The sequence below is a fragment of the Aedes aegypti genome, chromosome 1 (genome assembly GCF_002204515.2).
Source record: "Aedes aegypti strain LVP_AGWG chromosome 1, AaegL5.0 Primary Assembly, whole genome shotgun sequence".
In the NCBI taxonomy this organism is placed as follows: Eukaryota; Metazoa; Arthropoda; class Insecta; order Diptera; family Culicidae; genus Aedes; species Aedes aegypti.
The window spans coordinates 213,028,634-213,046,887 of record NC_035107.1 but is presented as its reverse complement, the minus strand read 5'-3'; the positions used below and the strand labels follow the sequence as shown (position 1 = coordinate 213,046,887).

The following is an 18,254-nucleotide window of genomic DNA, read 5'->3' as shown; positions in this document are numbered from 1 at the left end:
CATTCTGCTCGTAGAATTATCTGACTACCGTGTGTAGCATATTTTTCTCATGCTTGCCTGAACTTCCCGTTCTCGTGGGAAATTTATGCTGCACACAACAGCTGAGGTACTCGAAAAAAGCTTTCATTTTCAGTCACTTATCACTTACCGTTGTCTGCGTCAGAAAAAATGATCAACCACGGGCTTTATCATAACAATTCATGCAAGTAAAAACGTATTTAGATGCACAACGGAACGAATGAACTAAATTAAACTACATCACAAAATCAAATCTTCCGCAATGTTTACCTTTTTGACAGCACTAGCTTTCCTGAGTGCATTAAGTTTAAGCCAAGGCTCCCAAAAACCTATTTGTCTTACTGCAGAAAAATAATCTGATTTAAGAATATAATAGCTAGAGGAGGATTTTGTGCAAGGATTGATTATATTGTACGGAATAATCACCAATTGATCTTAAACCATCTCAGACAAGACCAGCAAGATTTAACTGGATGGAATCTATTTTTATTGACGCCGTTTCGGGTTCATAATAACAATATGCGTGGGAAATTTCAATTCAAGATTGAGAAGCATGAAATCATTCTAAAAATGTAATGGAATATAATATTAGACAGGCAATTATGATGTTGTAATTATGGCGCGTTGCCATAAATCAATTTTTTTTTTGTCATTCCACCAGTAAATTTTCTTTGGCATGAGTTTCACGCGATTGCAAGAAAATTAACTGCCACGCAAAAATGATCATTTTAATTTGATATAATGAGTCGGCAGACATCATGATGGTTTCAATATTATAAAAAAAAGTTTTGATTGATAAGGACTGTTCATTTAAGAAAGTGGACACGTGTTTTTTACAGTAAACTGTTTATTTTCGAACAAATTCATGAGTTTACCTAAAATACATGGAAATCAACGTAATTTCGATCAAATTCACATAAATTTGAACATTTATTGAGCATTGCTGGAGAATGCTCTTACTTTTCTTTTGATACCTCCCATAAAATTCTGCACAACTTTTTTCGGAACTTTTCGAACTGCTTTTTGAACTGCTGACCACATTTTCTTGACAAAATCGATGGAGCTTGCTTCTCTTCCATCCTTCTTAAGATGCCGTTTGATTATATGTTTCAATGAGGCGTAGTTCTGAGCAATTTGATGGATTCGATCATTTTTCTACAAATTCGACTTATTCCTTCTTGAGCATCTCCAAAGTAGCTGAAGCATAGTGAACCGACGCTAGGTCTGGCAAAAACAATGGAGGCATGGTATGCTTTCAGTAGAAGCCATTTTTTAATGCATTCAGTTCTGTAATTTTCGCCGTTGATTGAACCCGTCGTGAAATATGTAGTACTTTCATACCGCAGGAGCAAATTGTTTGCCATACCAAATCATTTTTCCCAAATTTTTCTGTTGGGATGTATCGTACGTCGTCAGGAATATCTGTTTTGGCCACAGCGTTGAAAAAATTCAATTTGGACACTTCGCGATTTAAGCCAAATCTCGGAACGGCAGTTTTTCTGTACACCATTTATGCAGAAAAAAATTGAGAGTCGCCATGTCAATTCGACCCAGCGTTTAGAATTTATAATTTTTTTATGTCAACTTTTGTCTGCTGTCAAAATAAACACTTGAGATCACACTGAAACAAAATTTTATTTGTTTTTATGGAATTTTTACACCAAAATGCTAATATTTAGGTGTCCACTTTCTTAAATGAACAGTCCTTAAACAACTAGTTGGCCGATGTTCGTTCGATCGTCAGCTCTTAACATCGGTTTTATTCCGTGTTTTAGGATATCGCAAAAGATTTAATACCGCTAGTTGAGCTCAACAAGACTATACAATAGCTCTTATGTATGTTTTAACGTACACTACAAGGGTAGATGTATTCATACTATACAAAACTAAGAAGTTTAGAAACGGTTTTAAGGTATAGTTTTAACAATCTCCTGTAGTGTGGGCCTCTTGGGGTTTAACGGAGTTTTATCAAAGTTTTATTAAGGTTGTTAAAACTAATAAGTTCTAAAATGAGTTTTAACGATATGGTGGTAACAACAGCTTATAGTATGTGAAAAAAACTAAAAACGTTACTTAGGCACTGTCAACATTATAGAAATCAGACAAGAAGCCCATGAAAAGTGATCAATTTCACCCGAAATTACGGTACTCTCAACCTTCGGCATGTCGCGCTGTTGTGCTTCGTACAACAGTTGTGATTTATATGCTATAATTTTTCAAAGATCGTCACCAAACAAAAAAGTATTCCTCAAGAATCTTCTTAAGAATAATACTCGACATTTTTCGGTTACAGTATTTCCCTTTATAATGTGGTAAAATCAACAAATTACATAAAAGTCGCATAATAATGAATGCACTATAAAAGGTTCGAGCTGACCACAACTTGAAATCGGTCTATCTCAAAATCCAGATAATTTCGAAACTTGGGGTCTTCAGTAAAGTTGTTCTGAAAGCGGAGCGCTATCTGATGGTACTTGATTTGATTCGGAATTTGACCGCTAGGTGGCTCCAGTGGGCATGGAACTTTTACTTTTATTTTGCATATATTTCAGGAGCCTGACCACTTAGAAAGAAAGCGTCCTAGGCAAAGTAGTTCAGTAGCTCAAGAGCTATCATTATTTGAGCCATCATTGTTCTATCATTATTCTACCCAATTTCGAACTTCAAGGATTAAATAAAGAATGCAATTGAGCTACTGAACAATTTTGCCGAAGACGTTACTTTTCTAAGTGGTCAGGCTCCTGGGATATTCGCAAAACCAAGGGTGTTGTACAAAGTAGGTACAGCGCGCGACAACCAAAAGGTTAAATAATCCATCAACCGCATATGGTAAGATTTTCGAATAATGCAAGGACTTCGTACTTATTACTAGTCATCAAGCGATACAGCACTTCTTTCAATCGAAAAAGTTCCACACCCAACCTAAAAATTGAACTTTATCGAAGGGTGTCGGAAACGGTCGTTTTTGCGTGAAGTATGTGAAATTATGTTTATGATCGTACTTCCGCCCCTCATGCGGTCATCTCCCTATGATACACTAATCGAACCTTTAATTTTCTTCTCTTTCCAGCTTCCTTGTGGAATCACCTCGTTGGCTACTCAGCAAGGGTCACGAACGTCGTGCCTACCGAATGGTCTTCGGACGGAAAGCCCCCGAAGAATTGTGCGACAGTGCCGAGAAGGATCAGCTCAGTCCGGAAGAGGTGGCCGCAGCCGTTGCCAAAGACGTCCCCCCGCCGAAGGTACCCCTCGGCGTACGCATCAAGCAATCCTTCAGCGAGTTCACCAAACTTTACGGCACCCCGACGCTTTGCCGGCGGGCTCTGATTTGCCACTTCACGTGGTGCGTTACTTCGCTGTGTTATTACGTGACCGCCTTGAATGCGGATAACTTCGATGCCAACAGGAATGTGTACGTGGCAACGACCGGATCGGTTGACATTTTGGCGTACATCATTTCGATGATAGTGCTGGCGTACTATGGCCGAAAGAGTGCCTCATTCTGCTTCTTCCTGTATGCCGGAGTTTGTCTCTTGGTGGTGCTGGCAATTCCAAAGGAAAGCACGACACTGGTGGTAACGTTGGCTATGTTAGGCCGTTTGGGAATAACGGCGGTCTATGCCGTGGTCACTCTGCACACGGCGGAACTCTTCCCCACAGAGATCCGCAACACTGCCCTCGGAATCTGTTCGACAATGGCCCATGTCGGATCGATCGCAGCTCCCTATATAGTGGATTTGCTGGGTCAGCTAGCCTGGTGGATTCCGACGACAATCTGCGGTATTACGATTTTGATAGCCGGAATGCTGACCTTGTTGCATCCGGAAACGAAGGACGCCGCGTTGAAGGATCACGCCAAACAGGAAGTGACCCCCAGCGAAGAACGAGAGCCGATGAAACAATAAGAGGGTGGGCACGATGTGTGTGTGTGACACGATTATATGAAAATATGAATTCTCGCTCCAGTCCACTTCTTGGGTGTCATTTGGGTTTCAACTTCGCCGATGATGCTGTTCCGCACAGTTGAACCAAGAAATAGGACCAAATGGAATCCAAAAAGTGAACTGGAGCGAATGTTGTCCCATGCTAGTGATTGGGAAACTTGTATTGACCAAAAGTGTGCCAAATTTTAGATTAAGACTAAGAATAATAGTATACGTCTCAAACCCGTTGAGGAGTGATATTAAGCATTTGAGGACGGGAAGTCAGAGGCATGTATTATACCGTCGATCCATGCCCGATAGAAACCCACATCGGTGTAGACCCCGGGTGATGCTGGAGCCCCACAGCCTGCTCCATACGAGATGATTCCCCGCAGGGTGTAGGGTCTCTTCTCGCCGCCAAGGGGCCCCCATATCTTCCGTCGGCACACCAATCCGCCACCGGAATCTCCCTGTTGATTATGCAATGGCAGTTGTAGTAATGTATAGTTTAGGTTTAAGTTCTAAGAAGATCGACACTTACCCTACAGGCATCGGTCAGGCCGATCGCACAAAACATTCCAGAGTTAGGCGTTGAAGGAGCAACCACGGGTCCAAGCATTTGCACGCACCGGTTGAACGAAAGCGGACGTATCGGTCCATATTGTAATCGGTTGCTAGTCGGACCGTAGAAAGAATCCGATCCGTATCCAAATATGTGACACTCCTCCTCCTCCGCTGCATCATCGCGACTGTTGTCGCTTAGGACTAGATTTAAGGCATCTCCGCCAAGGACAATGACACCAGTCATATTGTTGCTGTTAGGATTACCCTTGGGTGGCAATAAAAGGGTACTCCGTACCAACTTGTCTAACTGTTGAAGAGCAGCATCGAAGTCGATTTGTAGTAGTGCAATATCACTACCCAGTGTCACACTGTTAAACGTGGAACAGAAAGTCTTAGATCCTTTGCGTAGCCAATGTCTGTTTTTGAGGAATTCCAAAACTTTTTTCAACAGTTGAAAACTCAGTATACAATCATTTTCTTTTCAACATGAATGGCATCCGAGCGAGATTTGTCACAAATTAGCAAGGACGCCACTATTAGGCTGACCAATAGGGCGGTTCAAAATTCAAAAATGTTTGAGATTCCAATCTCCCATATCTTCCTTACCATCTTAACTATAAAAATAGTGTTCTGTGAAATTTTCAGCTTTCTAGCTGGTTATTTGAAGGTTCCAAACACGATAGTACTGGAATGTAAATACAAACCTTTGCTGTTTTGGTTAGATGCTGACTAATTTGATAGTGGAAACAAACAATCATAACGAAATCTTTCACGACCACCATCTTCTTCGCCTGGGGCTGGTGTGATGCTCAAATTGGATATAAAAAGAGTCTTGCCCACTTCCGGTTTCGTGGTCGGTCGGGGGCTGACGATGAGAATTTCGCTGCATAGCAGCATCATGTTTTGAACCTTTTCGCCCATTATTTTATGCTGAAAATAATTACTGAAGACGTAAAATTTCCAAGGCCTACTATTTTTGAAATATAGACATTTATTTAAAAAAAATGTGCTAAAAACCGAAATATTTGGGTTTTGCTTGCAATTTTCCAATTAAAATACAGGTCGGACTCGATTATCCGGAGTATCGATTTTTTTTTCACTCCGGATAATCGAATCACTAAGAAAAACATTGTAGATAGATTTCAGAAACCACAAACCGGACACTGGATTGGCGGTTTGAAGATTAACAGCTCAGTGGGCTTCTAGCAGCGAGGTACTCCTCGCTGCGCAGGTTCGAAGGAGCCAGCTCGAAAGCGGAAATGGAATGAAAACGAATGAAAATGGGTATTTGCCAATAATGTGTTGGTCTAAGCCCATTACTTGAAAATTGAAGAAAATGCTCATGCGTGAGAAATTAGTTGAACATAAATTGTCAGAATGATTGACATTTACTAAATATTTAATACGAGCTATTGATAATCAATAGTTTTCTTTTTTATGAAAGTAAATTTCTGATTCATCGGTGCCAAAATTATGAAAATTGTTCAATAAAAATTCAATGTATTCGTCCGCGAATACAGTCTCAAATTGTCGTGTCATAAATTATTCAAGCTGTGAGATTTATTGTAGCAAGGAAGAGAAGAACTTTCAACATTTAAGTACCGGAAGAAATAAATATTTAAGAGGAATTCCAGTTATAATTCGTACGAAATATTCCAGCAAAACTCAGAAATTATGATGGGTCTCTTTCGGGAAATATTCTGAGCAGTCATTGATATGGGAATGGTCAAGGGATTTTTTTTTCAAAAAAAATATCCAGAATCTTTTAGTCGTTTCCTCTAGTTATTTTGCTTTGAAGTTTTTCCAGGAATCCATAAGCTATACTAAGGATACCACCAAAAGCTCTTCCTGGGATTCTACCACGAATTTTATCAATAATTCCTTTAGAAATTTATCCACAGGTTCGACCAGAAATTCCTCCGGGGAACATTCTTCAGGCATACCTTCAGGTGGAATTTTTCCAAGGATATCTTTAGAGGTTCCTCTACAAATTATTGTGGATTTCAACCACTGATTCCTTCAAAGATCTGTCCAAAAAAATCGCAAGGAATTTCTTCAGGGCTAACTCCACGGCTGCCTCCTAGAATTCCTCTAGATTGTTATAACATTTTTTTCAAAGATTTCTTCAGACATTTCTCTAGAAGTTAGTTCCAAGGATTCTATCACGCGTTACCCAGGAATCGCATCACGAGTTCTTTCAGATACTTTACAAGGGATTTCTCAAAAAAAAAAATCATCGCCAGAAATTCCACCAAGGATTTCACCACGACTTTTTTAAGGGCTTGCTCCTAGGACTCCTCTTCAAATTCCTCAAGGAGTTACATCAGAAAATCCACCAGGAATTTCCTCAGCGATTCTTTCTAGCAGTTTTTCAACAGATTTCTCCAGGGATCTATACAAATACTTCCCAAGGGATTTCTCCGGTGGTTCATCCAATGCTTCCTTCAAGAATTCCACCAATAAATCCTCCAAAGATTCATTTAAGAATTCCTCCAGCGAAACTTCAAGCATTTCTATACAGATACTACCCACAATTTATCCAAGGATTCATCAAGTTCCTCCAGGGATTTCATCAACAATTCCTCCAAGAATTCCATCAGAAATTGAAGGCTTTCAGGAGAAATACTGCAAAAAAATTCATCAAAACTTGATCAGCAGGAATTTCTTCCACTTGTAATTTTTTGAGAGGATCCCCCAGGTTATCCTTCGGTATTCCTCTAGAGAGAATCTTCAATAAATTCTTTTATAAACTCCACCAGTGTTTCCTCCAAAAAGTCTTCCTTGTATCTCTGAAGGGACCCTACGAGGCATTCGTCCTGGGATTTCTGCAGGAATTACTTCAATAATGTAATATAAATTTCTCCGAGGATTCCTAAAGGAATTTATCCATCAATTCCATCCAGTATTTCTTGAGGGATATTTTTTTCAAGGAATCTACCAGGAATTACATTAGAGAATCTCTCCTTCAGGGATTGCTTTAAAAGTTCTTCCAGAAATATACTAAGGAATCTCTCCAGGAAACTCTCTAGGAACTCTGAGTAAATATCAGTTAACCAAAAGCTCCTGCGGACGGACCTGCTGTAGTGGTTAGAACACACGCCTCTCACGCCGAGGACCTGGGATCGAATCCCATCCCCGAGATAGTCACTAAAAATTTTTCAGTGACGTCTTCCTTCGGAAGGGAAGTAAAGCCGTTGGTCCCGGGTGAACTAGCCCAGGGCTAAAAATCTCGTTAATAAAGATAGAAAAAAAAAATATCAGTTAACTCCCTGGAGGAATTTATGATAATCCTGAAGCACAATCCTAGTAACACCTTCGAATTTTATGGTTGAACTTCTGGCGAAACTCTGGTAGATTTTTCTGGTGGTAATTCTAGCGAAACTTTGGTGATATTCCCTGTGTTAACGCTAGAAGAACTCCTTGTGAAATTCCTTAAAATCTTCTCTCGCGAAAAATTACAGGTGATATAATTAGGGAAAATACTGTTGAAGTATCTGAAGAAATTACTAGTGGAATCTTTTTAGGAAATTGTGGTCAAATCGCATAGGAAATTCGTTATTGTATAATTGGAGTTCATCTTAGTGGCATCAACGAAGGAACCTCCCAGAGGAATCCCTGAAGGAATTCTTGTTTTGAATCCCAGGAGGAATTCCTGATGGAGTCACTGGATGATAAACTGGTAGATTCCCAAATAATAGGTAAAACTATTATAATAAATTTCTGGTAATATCACTGGAGGGTTCCTGAAAACCCCCAAGAATCCCTGGAGCTATTCCATAAGAAATTCCTTGAAAAATCCGGAGAAATCCCTTGAGGATTTCCTGGATTGATTCCTTAAAGAAATCCGGGAGGAGCCCCATGATGAATTCCGCGAGGAATCCTTTGAGAAATTCTGCAAGGAATATCTTGAGTACTGCCGGCAATGGAATACTTATAAGAAATTTCTGATAAAATCCCTGTAGGAAATCCTGATAATCTTCGAGAATTGTTGGAGATTTTGCTGAAGGAATTCCTTGAGGATTGATTCCTTGAGGAATTTCGGGAGGTATCCCTTAACTGATTCCGGGAGGAATCCCTTTAGGAACTCCAGGAGGACTACCTAAAAGAGTTCTTGGATGAATCTCTTGAAGTATTCTCTAGAACTTCGGGTAGTATCTCCTAATAAATTTCGAAAAGAATTCATAATAAATTAACCCAGAATAACCCTAGAGGGATTCCTTTAGAAGAATTCCTGATAGAATCCCTGGGGGAACTCCTGATGGAATCCTTGGAGGAATATAAATATATTATTGGAGGATATATAGAGGAACTCTTGATAGAATCTCTTGAGGAACTACGGGTAAAATCTTAGAAGAAACTCTTTATGGCAACCCTGGAGGAACTCCTGATGAAATCCTTGGAGGAAATCCAAAAATGCTGAATTTTTTTTTAAAGTTCTTCTGATGGAATGCCTGGATGAAATCGTGTTCAATTCCCTAGACTAACTCCTAATTCCTTAGCCGAGTGATCAGAGTCCACGGCTACAAAGCAAAACCTTGCTGACGGTTTCTGGTTTAAATTTCCGGTCGGTCCAGGATCTTTTCGCAATGGAAATTTCCTTGACTTCCCTTGGCATAGAGTATCATCGTACCTGCCATGAATGCTCTCAGTTAAAAACTGTGGAAATGCCCATTGAACTCTAAGCTGAGAAGCAGGCTCTGTCCCAGTGAGGACGTAACGCCAAGAAGAAGATGAACTCCTGATTCTCAGAGCAATCACTGATGGAATCCCTGTAGGAACTCCTGATAGAATCCCATGAGGAATTCCAGGTGAACTTTCGGAAGGAATTTATAAAGGAATACTTACAGGAATTTCTTGTTAAATCACTGGACAAAATGTTGATTAAATTTCTAGAAGAACACCTGGTGGAATCATGAAGCAGTTTTGAAAGAATATTACAAGAGTATTACCTGGAGAAATTCCTGGTAAAATTCCTGATGGAATCCCTGTAGTACAAATCCAGGTACAATCCATGGATGGATTTTTTGAATCACAGGTGGAACTGCTGATGGATTCACTGAAGATATTTCTGAAGAAATTGGTTGAGGAATAATTAAAGAATCCTCAAGAGCGTGCATTGGATAGATCACTATGGCACCGACGCTACGTAAATTCACGCATTTTGACTTTCCACCGATCTGCATTGGCAGTTCATGGAACGTCGAAGCTTCAATTTGACATGATGACGTCGGTGTTCGTGCGACATCCCTACAGACGGTACGATCGGTTCGTCGAACGTTTGGCTCCGCCCACCGGTGATTTGAGCAAAATCAAACTCGTTTGATTTTGGCCGACCGATTCGTCAACCGTCAAATTGGTTTCACAAACTGTCAAATTGGTTCGTCAAACAGCATCACACACGGTCAAACATAGCACCAACATGAGCATCAACCTGGGGGCGGAGTCAATGTTGGTCAAATCGTCTGAGCGTCTGTGGGGTGCATTAGGAACTGCCGTCTTTTTCTCCTCCTCCTTCTCGGATGCCAGCCACAGCCACAGTTTCCCGGGATTTCACTTCTCTCTTGCCAATCTTGCTGACATCGCAGTTGTAGTTTCCGCCGATGTATTTCTCGATCACCTGCAGGAAGAAACCCGTTCCGTTTGTTTAGGACTGCGATGGTGGCCACAACCATCTCATTCTCCTGTGAACTGCTTTGTCTTCTTCTTCTTCTTGGCGGTGGCAGCGGTGATGGCTTTGGCTTCGGACGGCATCTTCTCTCGGTCGGTCGACGGTCAGTTTGATTTGAGTGAAGCAAATGGGGGGGTTCTTCTCTATTGATGTCTGTGCCTGAGAAGCACGCCCGGTCAGAGAAAGCCGATCTGTTGCCTGCTGAGATGCGACCCAAACGGAGAGTGAAAAGCAAATGGCGTGGCCTCAACTTTTCTCTAGCACCCTTATTTATAGATTTGCTTGAAATCAACGTTCTCTTTTTAAAACAGTTCTTGAACTATTTGGACAGGTATGTGGGATTCAGTAAGTAAACGACACGAACCTTTGATGTCTTTTCTTTCGATTGAGTTCAAGGAGTTTCGTTAAGCCAGCAAAAAGTCATAAACGTTTAAAATATTTCATGCCAACGTAACGCTCTTGGTTTTGAAATTCCAATTTCACTCCTGTATAGTGAAGAAAGACGAAGTCCTACGTCAGGGAGGCCTTATTCATACTATACATATGTCAAACGCAATCTTTCTATCCATATTTTTTATGAAAGATATCGAAAATGCGCTAAAACCATTTTTCGCTTTGAAAAGTTAGTCAATATAGGTCACCAGAATCTGTTTTGTTCAGAGATTTATAGCTTCGGTTCCTAAATTGACCAATCACATTAATGTATGGGAGTTTAGGTTATAAGGAAAATAAATTATTTTTCTTGTGTTTTCAATCAATTTCGACGAGTAAATGTAACTCTATCGTGTAAATGTGATCTACTGGACACAAAAGGTTTCATGCTGATTGGCTATGCAAAACGGTGTTTAATTCATAATGGCTACAACTGGCGTATGACCAAAACCAGTGCTTCTAACCTAAAAGTATTATGTTTGGAATCCCATTTCTCGATATAAGCTTGTTATAGACACGAATTGAAGGCATATTAGCACTCAGAAATCGCAGATAATGCATTTCAGATTAGTGTTCTTATGAGCGTTTTCCCAGTCAGAGGGCTTTCTTTGTCAATTGACCATTTTTGCATTGTATATCGTGTGGCAGATACGAAAATACTCTATGCTCAAGGAAGTCGAGAAAATTTCCATTAGGGACCGTCAACAGCTGACTGAAATCCTCAAAAACAGACGTTGGGGCGGTGTAGGTTAATATGTATCAAGTCTTACCAAACAGCTTACCGATTGTAGTCCGGATGACTGAACACCTGTCGAATGTGACGCAAAATAGATACCTTGTCCATCAAAGATAGTCCCCCGACTTGAGCGTACATTGACGAATTTTTATCACTGAAAAACGTACGACTTGAACCAAAACGCATGAATTACAACAAGCTTCTAAACTCACCTTCCAACGATGCAATGGTTGGCGGTCAGGATCCAGCCCTGACCCAAATAGGTGCCACCACAGAAGTGCACTAGCGTTCCATTTTCCATCGCTCGCTGGAGGGAAACGGCGAAGCTGAACTGGGCCGGATCACGTGGCAGCACACCATGGACAATCGGATGACCATGGATGAGCCCAACACTGATCAAAATCACGACGAGACACAACGATTTGATCATTTTGGTTGGCAGCGCCATGTGCGATCGATCCGATGTAAGCCAGAAGCGCTATTGATGCTATTCCATTTAGTGGAGTGGCACAAAAGCCAAAATTATGAATTACTATGCAGCAGCTGGTCAAACATAGCTGTTACTGTTGAGCGGCTCGATCTAGTTCAACGAATAGGGTAACTGATCTATTATTGCGGTACTAGAAATCAATCCTCCTTATTAATCGAAAACTTTATTTTCTATCGATATCAATGATGATGATGAAAGATTTCAATGTTCCCAAACTGAACACGATGAATGCTTTCATAATGAAACAATTTTTATCGTTTATCGATTCAAGAAGCACATGTATTTTTAACCTTCCTAATGCATTAAGAAAAAGTTACACATTATGCATTAAGGGTCAAAAATGACCCATGACTTTAAAACGCTCACAAAAATCCATTTTTGAACCGATTTTCGTTCTTTTAGCTTTATATGAAAGATATGGAACTCTAAAATGAAACCCTGGAAATTGTTTGCCAGTATGGCCATTCTGGGCACAAGGGCACAAGGGAACCTGGAACCTGTTTCAGAAGGAACTGGCGTATATCATATTCAGCAGTTCATACACATGTATATAACGACGGTTCAAATTTCACGGTTTTTCATTCCGATTTACAAGAGCACCAAGAGGACCAACATTTAGATTCGGCCGGTATTTCAGAGTATTCCGGAACCGGTTCCGCTAGGGTGTGATGTGGACATTTTCAGACCATCATATAGTACCATCATGCGACGGCTCAAAATACATGATTTTTCATCCAAATGTAAATGGACAGCATGCCATATACCTGGTGTTACGCACCTAGTGGAACAGAGCCTGCTTCTCAGCATTTATAAACGGATAGATTTGCCATCTGACTATTTTTGCCAATGTATATCGCTTGGCAAGCATGATGATATTGTATACCTGGGAAGTCGAAAAAATTTCCAACCCAAAAGGATCCTCGACCGGTGGGAATTGAACCCATGCCCATTAGTTTTATCTTACTGAAAAGCTACGCGTTTACCGCTGAGGCTATATGGGTCTCTTAAACATAAAGTTATCATACTTGAATTTTATTTCCGTTATTACCAAATTAGTAAAAAAATATAATATAAGGAATCGAAATCATTCGACATAATTCTAACTTATAACTATTATAACTTTTGACATCAATCGCAATTTTGAGACCTGCTAAAATAGGGCACCAGACATCTTTTTAGGAAAACCTTCAGATATTCCTTCAAGAATCACACTCTAAATATCTCCAGAGGTTCTTCCAGAGAATTCTCCAGGAATTATTTCGAAAATTCCTTCACGAATAATCTCTACCGCAATTCTTACAGCAATTTCTTCACTAGGGCTTTTGCCAGAGATTGCTCCAGGAAGAACTATTGTTTCTCATGATACATTTTAGACCAGTACATTTTTCAGCCCTATCAAAGGCTCTTGATAGGCTGAATATCTTAGCAATTCCTCCTAGAGTTTCTCCAGGGATTCGATTAGCAATTCGTCCTAGGATTCCTGCAAACAATATTTACAGGCATTTAATTTGGTTACCGGCATATCGGTCTATTTTACTTGAAGTAAGAAGGAGCATGGAGAAGAAAGCAATGAATACTAGATAGATAGGTAACGTAAGGGAACGGCGAGAGAAATTGGATTAGATGTTGAAGAGGACATACCATATAGAACAGTGTTACTTGAAACGTCCTTCTTTTTGGCTAACGTCCCCTATGGGAACGGCTTTGCGTGTTGTTCGAATAACACTACCAAGACAGCCAAGACATTTACAAGGATTCCTTTAGAGATTTCGCAAGGAGTTTCTGCAAGAATGTCTCTAGTGATTACTAAAGTAATTTTTTTTCCTGGGATTCTTCCAGGAGTTTCTCTCAGAAATCCTCTAAGATCTGTTCCAGGAATTCTTTCAGGAAAGCTGCGGAATTTCTCCAGATAATTTTTAAACGATTTTTTCTGGTATTCTTTCAGAGTATTCTTTTAGAGATTCCTCTATAAAATCAAGGATTCTTGATGAGAATCTTCAAGGCAACATTTTTTTATGAAGGGATTGTTAGAGTATGTTAATGTTCATATCTTTAAGGTTTCCCCCAGGAATTTCTCTAAGAGTTACACTCTAGGACATTTTGTTTCAATGGTTACTCAAGATATTTATCTAGTGATTTCTTCAGAATTTTCTCTGATGATTCCTCCACGGAAACATACAAAGATATCTCCAAGTAGTCCTCTCAAGATGCTTCCAGGAATTATTCCGAAAATTTCTTCTTGGATTCCTCCAGGGATTCTACCAGGAATTTTTACAGGATTTCTTGGAGGAATTCTCTCAGAGTTACCACAAGGATAATCGCGACATGAATTATTTTAATAATTTCTCCAGACTAACTGGGACTCGTTCTGAACCACCAACAGGGATTCCTTTAAGAGGAAAACAACCATCATCGTTTTACAAATTTTCAAAACCAGTTTTTTTGCTCAAAATTGAAGCAATATTTATGAAAATGTATCATTGCATTTCACTTGCCGTCTGTAATGCAATGATAGATTTTCATGAGGACAAATTTAAATTTTAACGAAAAAACTGGTTTTTCATTTTTGATGATTGCTGATGATTGAATGATGGATTCTTGAGCCTTAAGAGTTCTTGAAATTCCTTCAGATTCTCCTTTGAATTCCTGCAGGAATTTAGTCATACATTATGCTAAGAACTATTTCAGGGTTTATTTAACGAAAATCTCTACAAATATTCCTCCAGTAAATGCTCTACATTGATTTTTTTTTTTGGTAAATCTCTTCATGGAATCCTCCAAAGATTTATTTTGGGATTTCTTGAAGAATTATTCCAGGGATTTCTCCAGAAGAGTCAAAACAGGGGCTATAGGGGTTTTTTCCAGAGATTTCTCTACAAATTCTACCAGCATTCGTCGTGGGACACCTCCAAGGATTCTCCAAAAAGAATTCTCCAGAAGCCCTTTAGAAATTCCTACAGGAGTATCTCCAGAGGCTCATCCAGGGATTTCTCTAGTAAAACCTCTACAGCGATTCCTGCAGGGATTACTTCAGCTTTTTCATCAGGAATATCACAAAGGATTGCTTTAAAAAAATTCTTAATGATTTCCTCTAGAAATTGTCCAAGGATGGGCTGGTAGACAATCAACTGCACATTTTAATGAAATATGCTTTTCGTCTACGCAGTCTTTATTATAAAAAAAGCCGGTAAAAAAATAAACAGCGGAGCCAAAAAGCATATTTTATGTTCCAGGGAGGGGCCCAGATAGCCGTAGCGGTAAACGCGCAGCTATTCAGCAAGACCATGCTGAGGGTCGTGGGTTCGAATCCCACCGGTCGAGGATCTTTTCCGGTTGGAAATTTTCTCGACTTCCCAAGGGCATATAGTATCTTCGTACCTGCCACACGATATACACATGCAAAAATGGTCATTGGCATATTAAGCTCTCAGTTAATAACTGTGGAAGTGCTCATAAGAACACTAAGCTGAGAAGCAGGCTCTGTCCCAGTGGGGACGTTTCGCCAGAAAGAAGAAGAATGTTCCAGGGATTTTTTCATAAATTCCTCTAAAGAATTCTTCTAAGAATCCCTCGATTGGCTCTTGCAAGAATTATTTCAGACATTTTTCCAGGAATTCAAACAAGGGATTACTCTATTTTTTTCTAGAATTACAACGCATTTATCCACATCGACCAAGGAGTGCGAGTTCGATTCCCGCTTCTGTTAGGAAAACTTTTCGTCAGGAACGTGTTTCGATTGTAAAATTTTTTTTAAGGTTTCTCCAGGGATTGCTCTAGGAATCTTTTCAGGACCTCATCTAAGATTTTTCTTTCAAACATCTTCTTGAAAAAAGGAGTTCCTAGAGGAATCTTTAAAAAAATCGCAGATGAAATTCAGGATGAATTATTATTCATTTTGATGAAATCTCTGGAGGAATTCATGGGTAAATCTATGTAGGAATTTATAGAGGAATCTCGAAGAATTGCCCGGAGGAGTTTTTGGAGGCCCAGAATAAGTCTCTAAAGAAATTTGAAGGGGAATTCCTGGAAGATTACCTGAAAAAATTCTTAGAAGAATTCATGTAGCGATTTCCTGGATGCATGCCTGAGGGAATTCCTAAAGTAAACTTTTGAGGAATTCCTATAGGAATTCAAAAAGTTATTTATTGTAGAATCCCTAGATGAATTTCTCCAGGAGAATTTCGGGAGCGATCCCGGAGGAAGTCTCAGGAATAATTCGTAGAAGAATCTCGAGAAGACTACCCGAGAATATTCTGGACAAACAAATGGAGAAATATCTGGAGTAATGCTTCAAGAAATCGTTGTATTGTAACTTGGAGGAAGCCTTAAAGACATCACTGCCGAAATATTCCTGGAGGAATGCTAAGAAGAGTCCCCGACCAGATAGAAGGAACAAGATTATAACAGTTTTGCTCTTATATGATTCTATTATAAGATCAGTTGTTATAAAACATATACCGTTAGTAGTTGGAATAACAAATTTAACGCAAAATCACAACAAAACAAACATTATTGCAAATTTTGTTATTGTTCATAACTTTAGATGTTATTTACAACGAAATTACACATGCAATATAAGAAATATAACAAATGTCATGTAATTAATCTGATACAAAAAAATGTGACAAGTTAAGAACAAAGCCATCTTGACAAAGTTATATATGCTTCTGTTAATTTAACAGTTTTTGTTACAGCCTGAGTGGCCCAGAAGTAATATCTGAAAAAGTTCCCTGAGGAATCGTTCGAGAAATTCCTTGAGAAATTCAAGTTAAAATTTTACTGGAGGAATCACTGGAGACATTCCCGCAGTAAGTCGTGGCGAAATCCCTGTACAAATATTTCTGCAGAAATTCCTGGAATAATCCTTGGAAAAATCCCTGGAGGAACTTCTGGCAATATTCCTGATGGAATTGCTGGTATTTCTGGAGTTCTTTCGGAAACGGTCTGGTAGCGAACAAAATTTGTTTCTTGGAAAAATCTTAGGGTAACCGCTAGTGGAACCCATGGAAAAATCGCTGTAAGGATTACAGTAGAGATTATCTTGGATCTTATGGCTCCTGCACATAAGGCTACAGCACTTGCACAGTATGCAACCAGTGGATTACAACAAAATTGTATCACAATTATATCAAGATTTGTTACAAATATCAAATTTTATTTCATTTTTGTTCATGCACGTTGAGTTGTAGTAATGTCCTTACATAATAATTAAAACAAAATCAGTTATAATAACAAAGGCTTTTTCAAATTTGTTTAAATTTATAACATAATTCTAAAACAAATCGTGATAAAAAATCTGAGGGAAGTTACTTATACATGTGCGCTTTTATTCGTGTAGAAAAAAACATAACAAATTTTGTTATAATTAAGTTATGAATAATGACAAACTGAGTTATATTTTTGTTTGATTTGGAACATAATAAGTTACACTTATGTTTAAATTATATTACATTTTGTTTCAATTTTGTTTAGTATAGAGGAAATTGAATTGTATTTTTTGTTATTTTATCTACTACCGACCATTGGATTACAACAATATTGTAGCACGATTATATCAAGATTTATTACAAATATAAAATTTTGTTTCATTTTTGCTAGAAGTACTTTGAATTCATGGAAGAAATTTAAACATAATTGAAACAAAACCAGTTATATTAACAAAAGCTGCTTCAAATTTGTTACTAGTTAGAACATAATTATAACACATTTTTTCATAAAATTTGTGAAAGCAATTGTTTATAACAAATTTTGCTATAATTCAGTAATGGAAAATAACAAAATGAGTTATATTTGGGTTTGATTCGAAACATAATGAGTTACACTTTTGTTTGAATTATAACATAATTTGTTTCAGTTTAGTTTAGTTTAGAGTAAATTGTGTTATAATTTTTTTCTATTTTAACTACTAATCATTAAAAATTATAACATACTTTTTTAGATAAAACGCGCTAACGGAATAACAAAATCTGTTTCAACTCTGTTGTAATCCAGTGGTCAGGTTTTTCGTTGGGAAGGTTAAGCCACTGCGTCCATTAAATTGAACTTTTGTGGTCAGGTTACTCTAGCTTTTACTGTATACCTCCCTTATTCTCTGGTCCGTTCAAAATTCAGTTATGCTGAGTTGACTGTATAATCATTTTTTTTTTTTTCTAATTTGGCCGTAACGGAAATGATATTCTAATATAATATTTTTATGTTTGGGAAGCCCAGCGGTAAACACGCAGCTTCTCAGCTAGACCAAACTAAGGGGCATGGGTTCGATTTCCACCGGACGAGGATCTTTCCGGGTTGGAAATTTTTTCGACTTCCCAGGCATACAATATCATCGTGCTTGCCAAGCGATATACATAGGCAAAAATAGTCAGATGGCAAACCTCTCCGTTAATAAATGCTGAGAAGTAGGCTCTGTTCCACTAGGTGCGT

At 38.8% G+C, this 18,254-nt stretch overlaps 2 protein-coding genes across 4 annotated transcripts in view; one reads left to right on the top strand and one right to left on the bottom strand.

Annotated features, from left to right (window-relative positions):
- LOC5576290 (organic cation transporter protein) overlaps positions 1-4,820 on the top strand; it is a 52,386-nt gene extending 47,566 nt beyond the window's left edge. For all 3 annotated transcript variants that reach the window (XM_021857482.1, XM_021857480.1, XM_021857479.1), the window contains exon 6: positions 3,089-4,820. In XM_021857482.1, the coding sequence (XP_021713174.1) occupies positions 3,089-3,923 (835 nt within the window). In that variant the 3' untranslated portion in view covers positions 3,924-4,820. The remainder of the gene's footprint in view (positions 1-3,088) is intronic.
- On the bottom strand, positions 4,097-11,976 carry LOC5570401 (transmembrane protease serine 11D). The gene is made up of 4 exons (XM_021857483.1): positions 11,554-11,976; positions 11,388-11,495; positions 4,483-4,873; positions 4,097-4,411 (listed from the first exon to the last, which is right to left on the bottom strand). Exons 1-4 carry the CDS (start codon positions 11,787-11,789, stop codon positions 4,202-4,204), a joined length of 945 nt encoding a protein of 314 aa, XP_021713175.1. The 5' UTR covers positions 11,790-11,976; the 3' UTR covers positions 4,097-4,201.
- Positions 11,977-18,254: the final 6,278 nt, after the last annotated feature.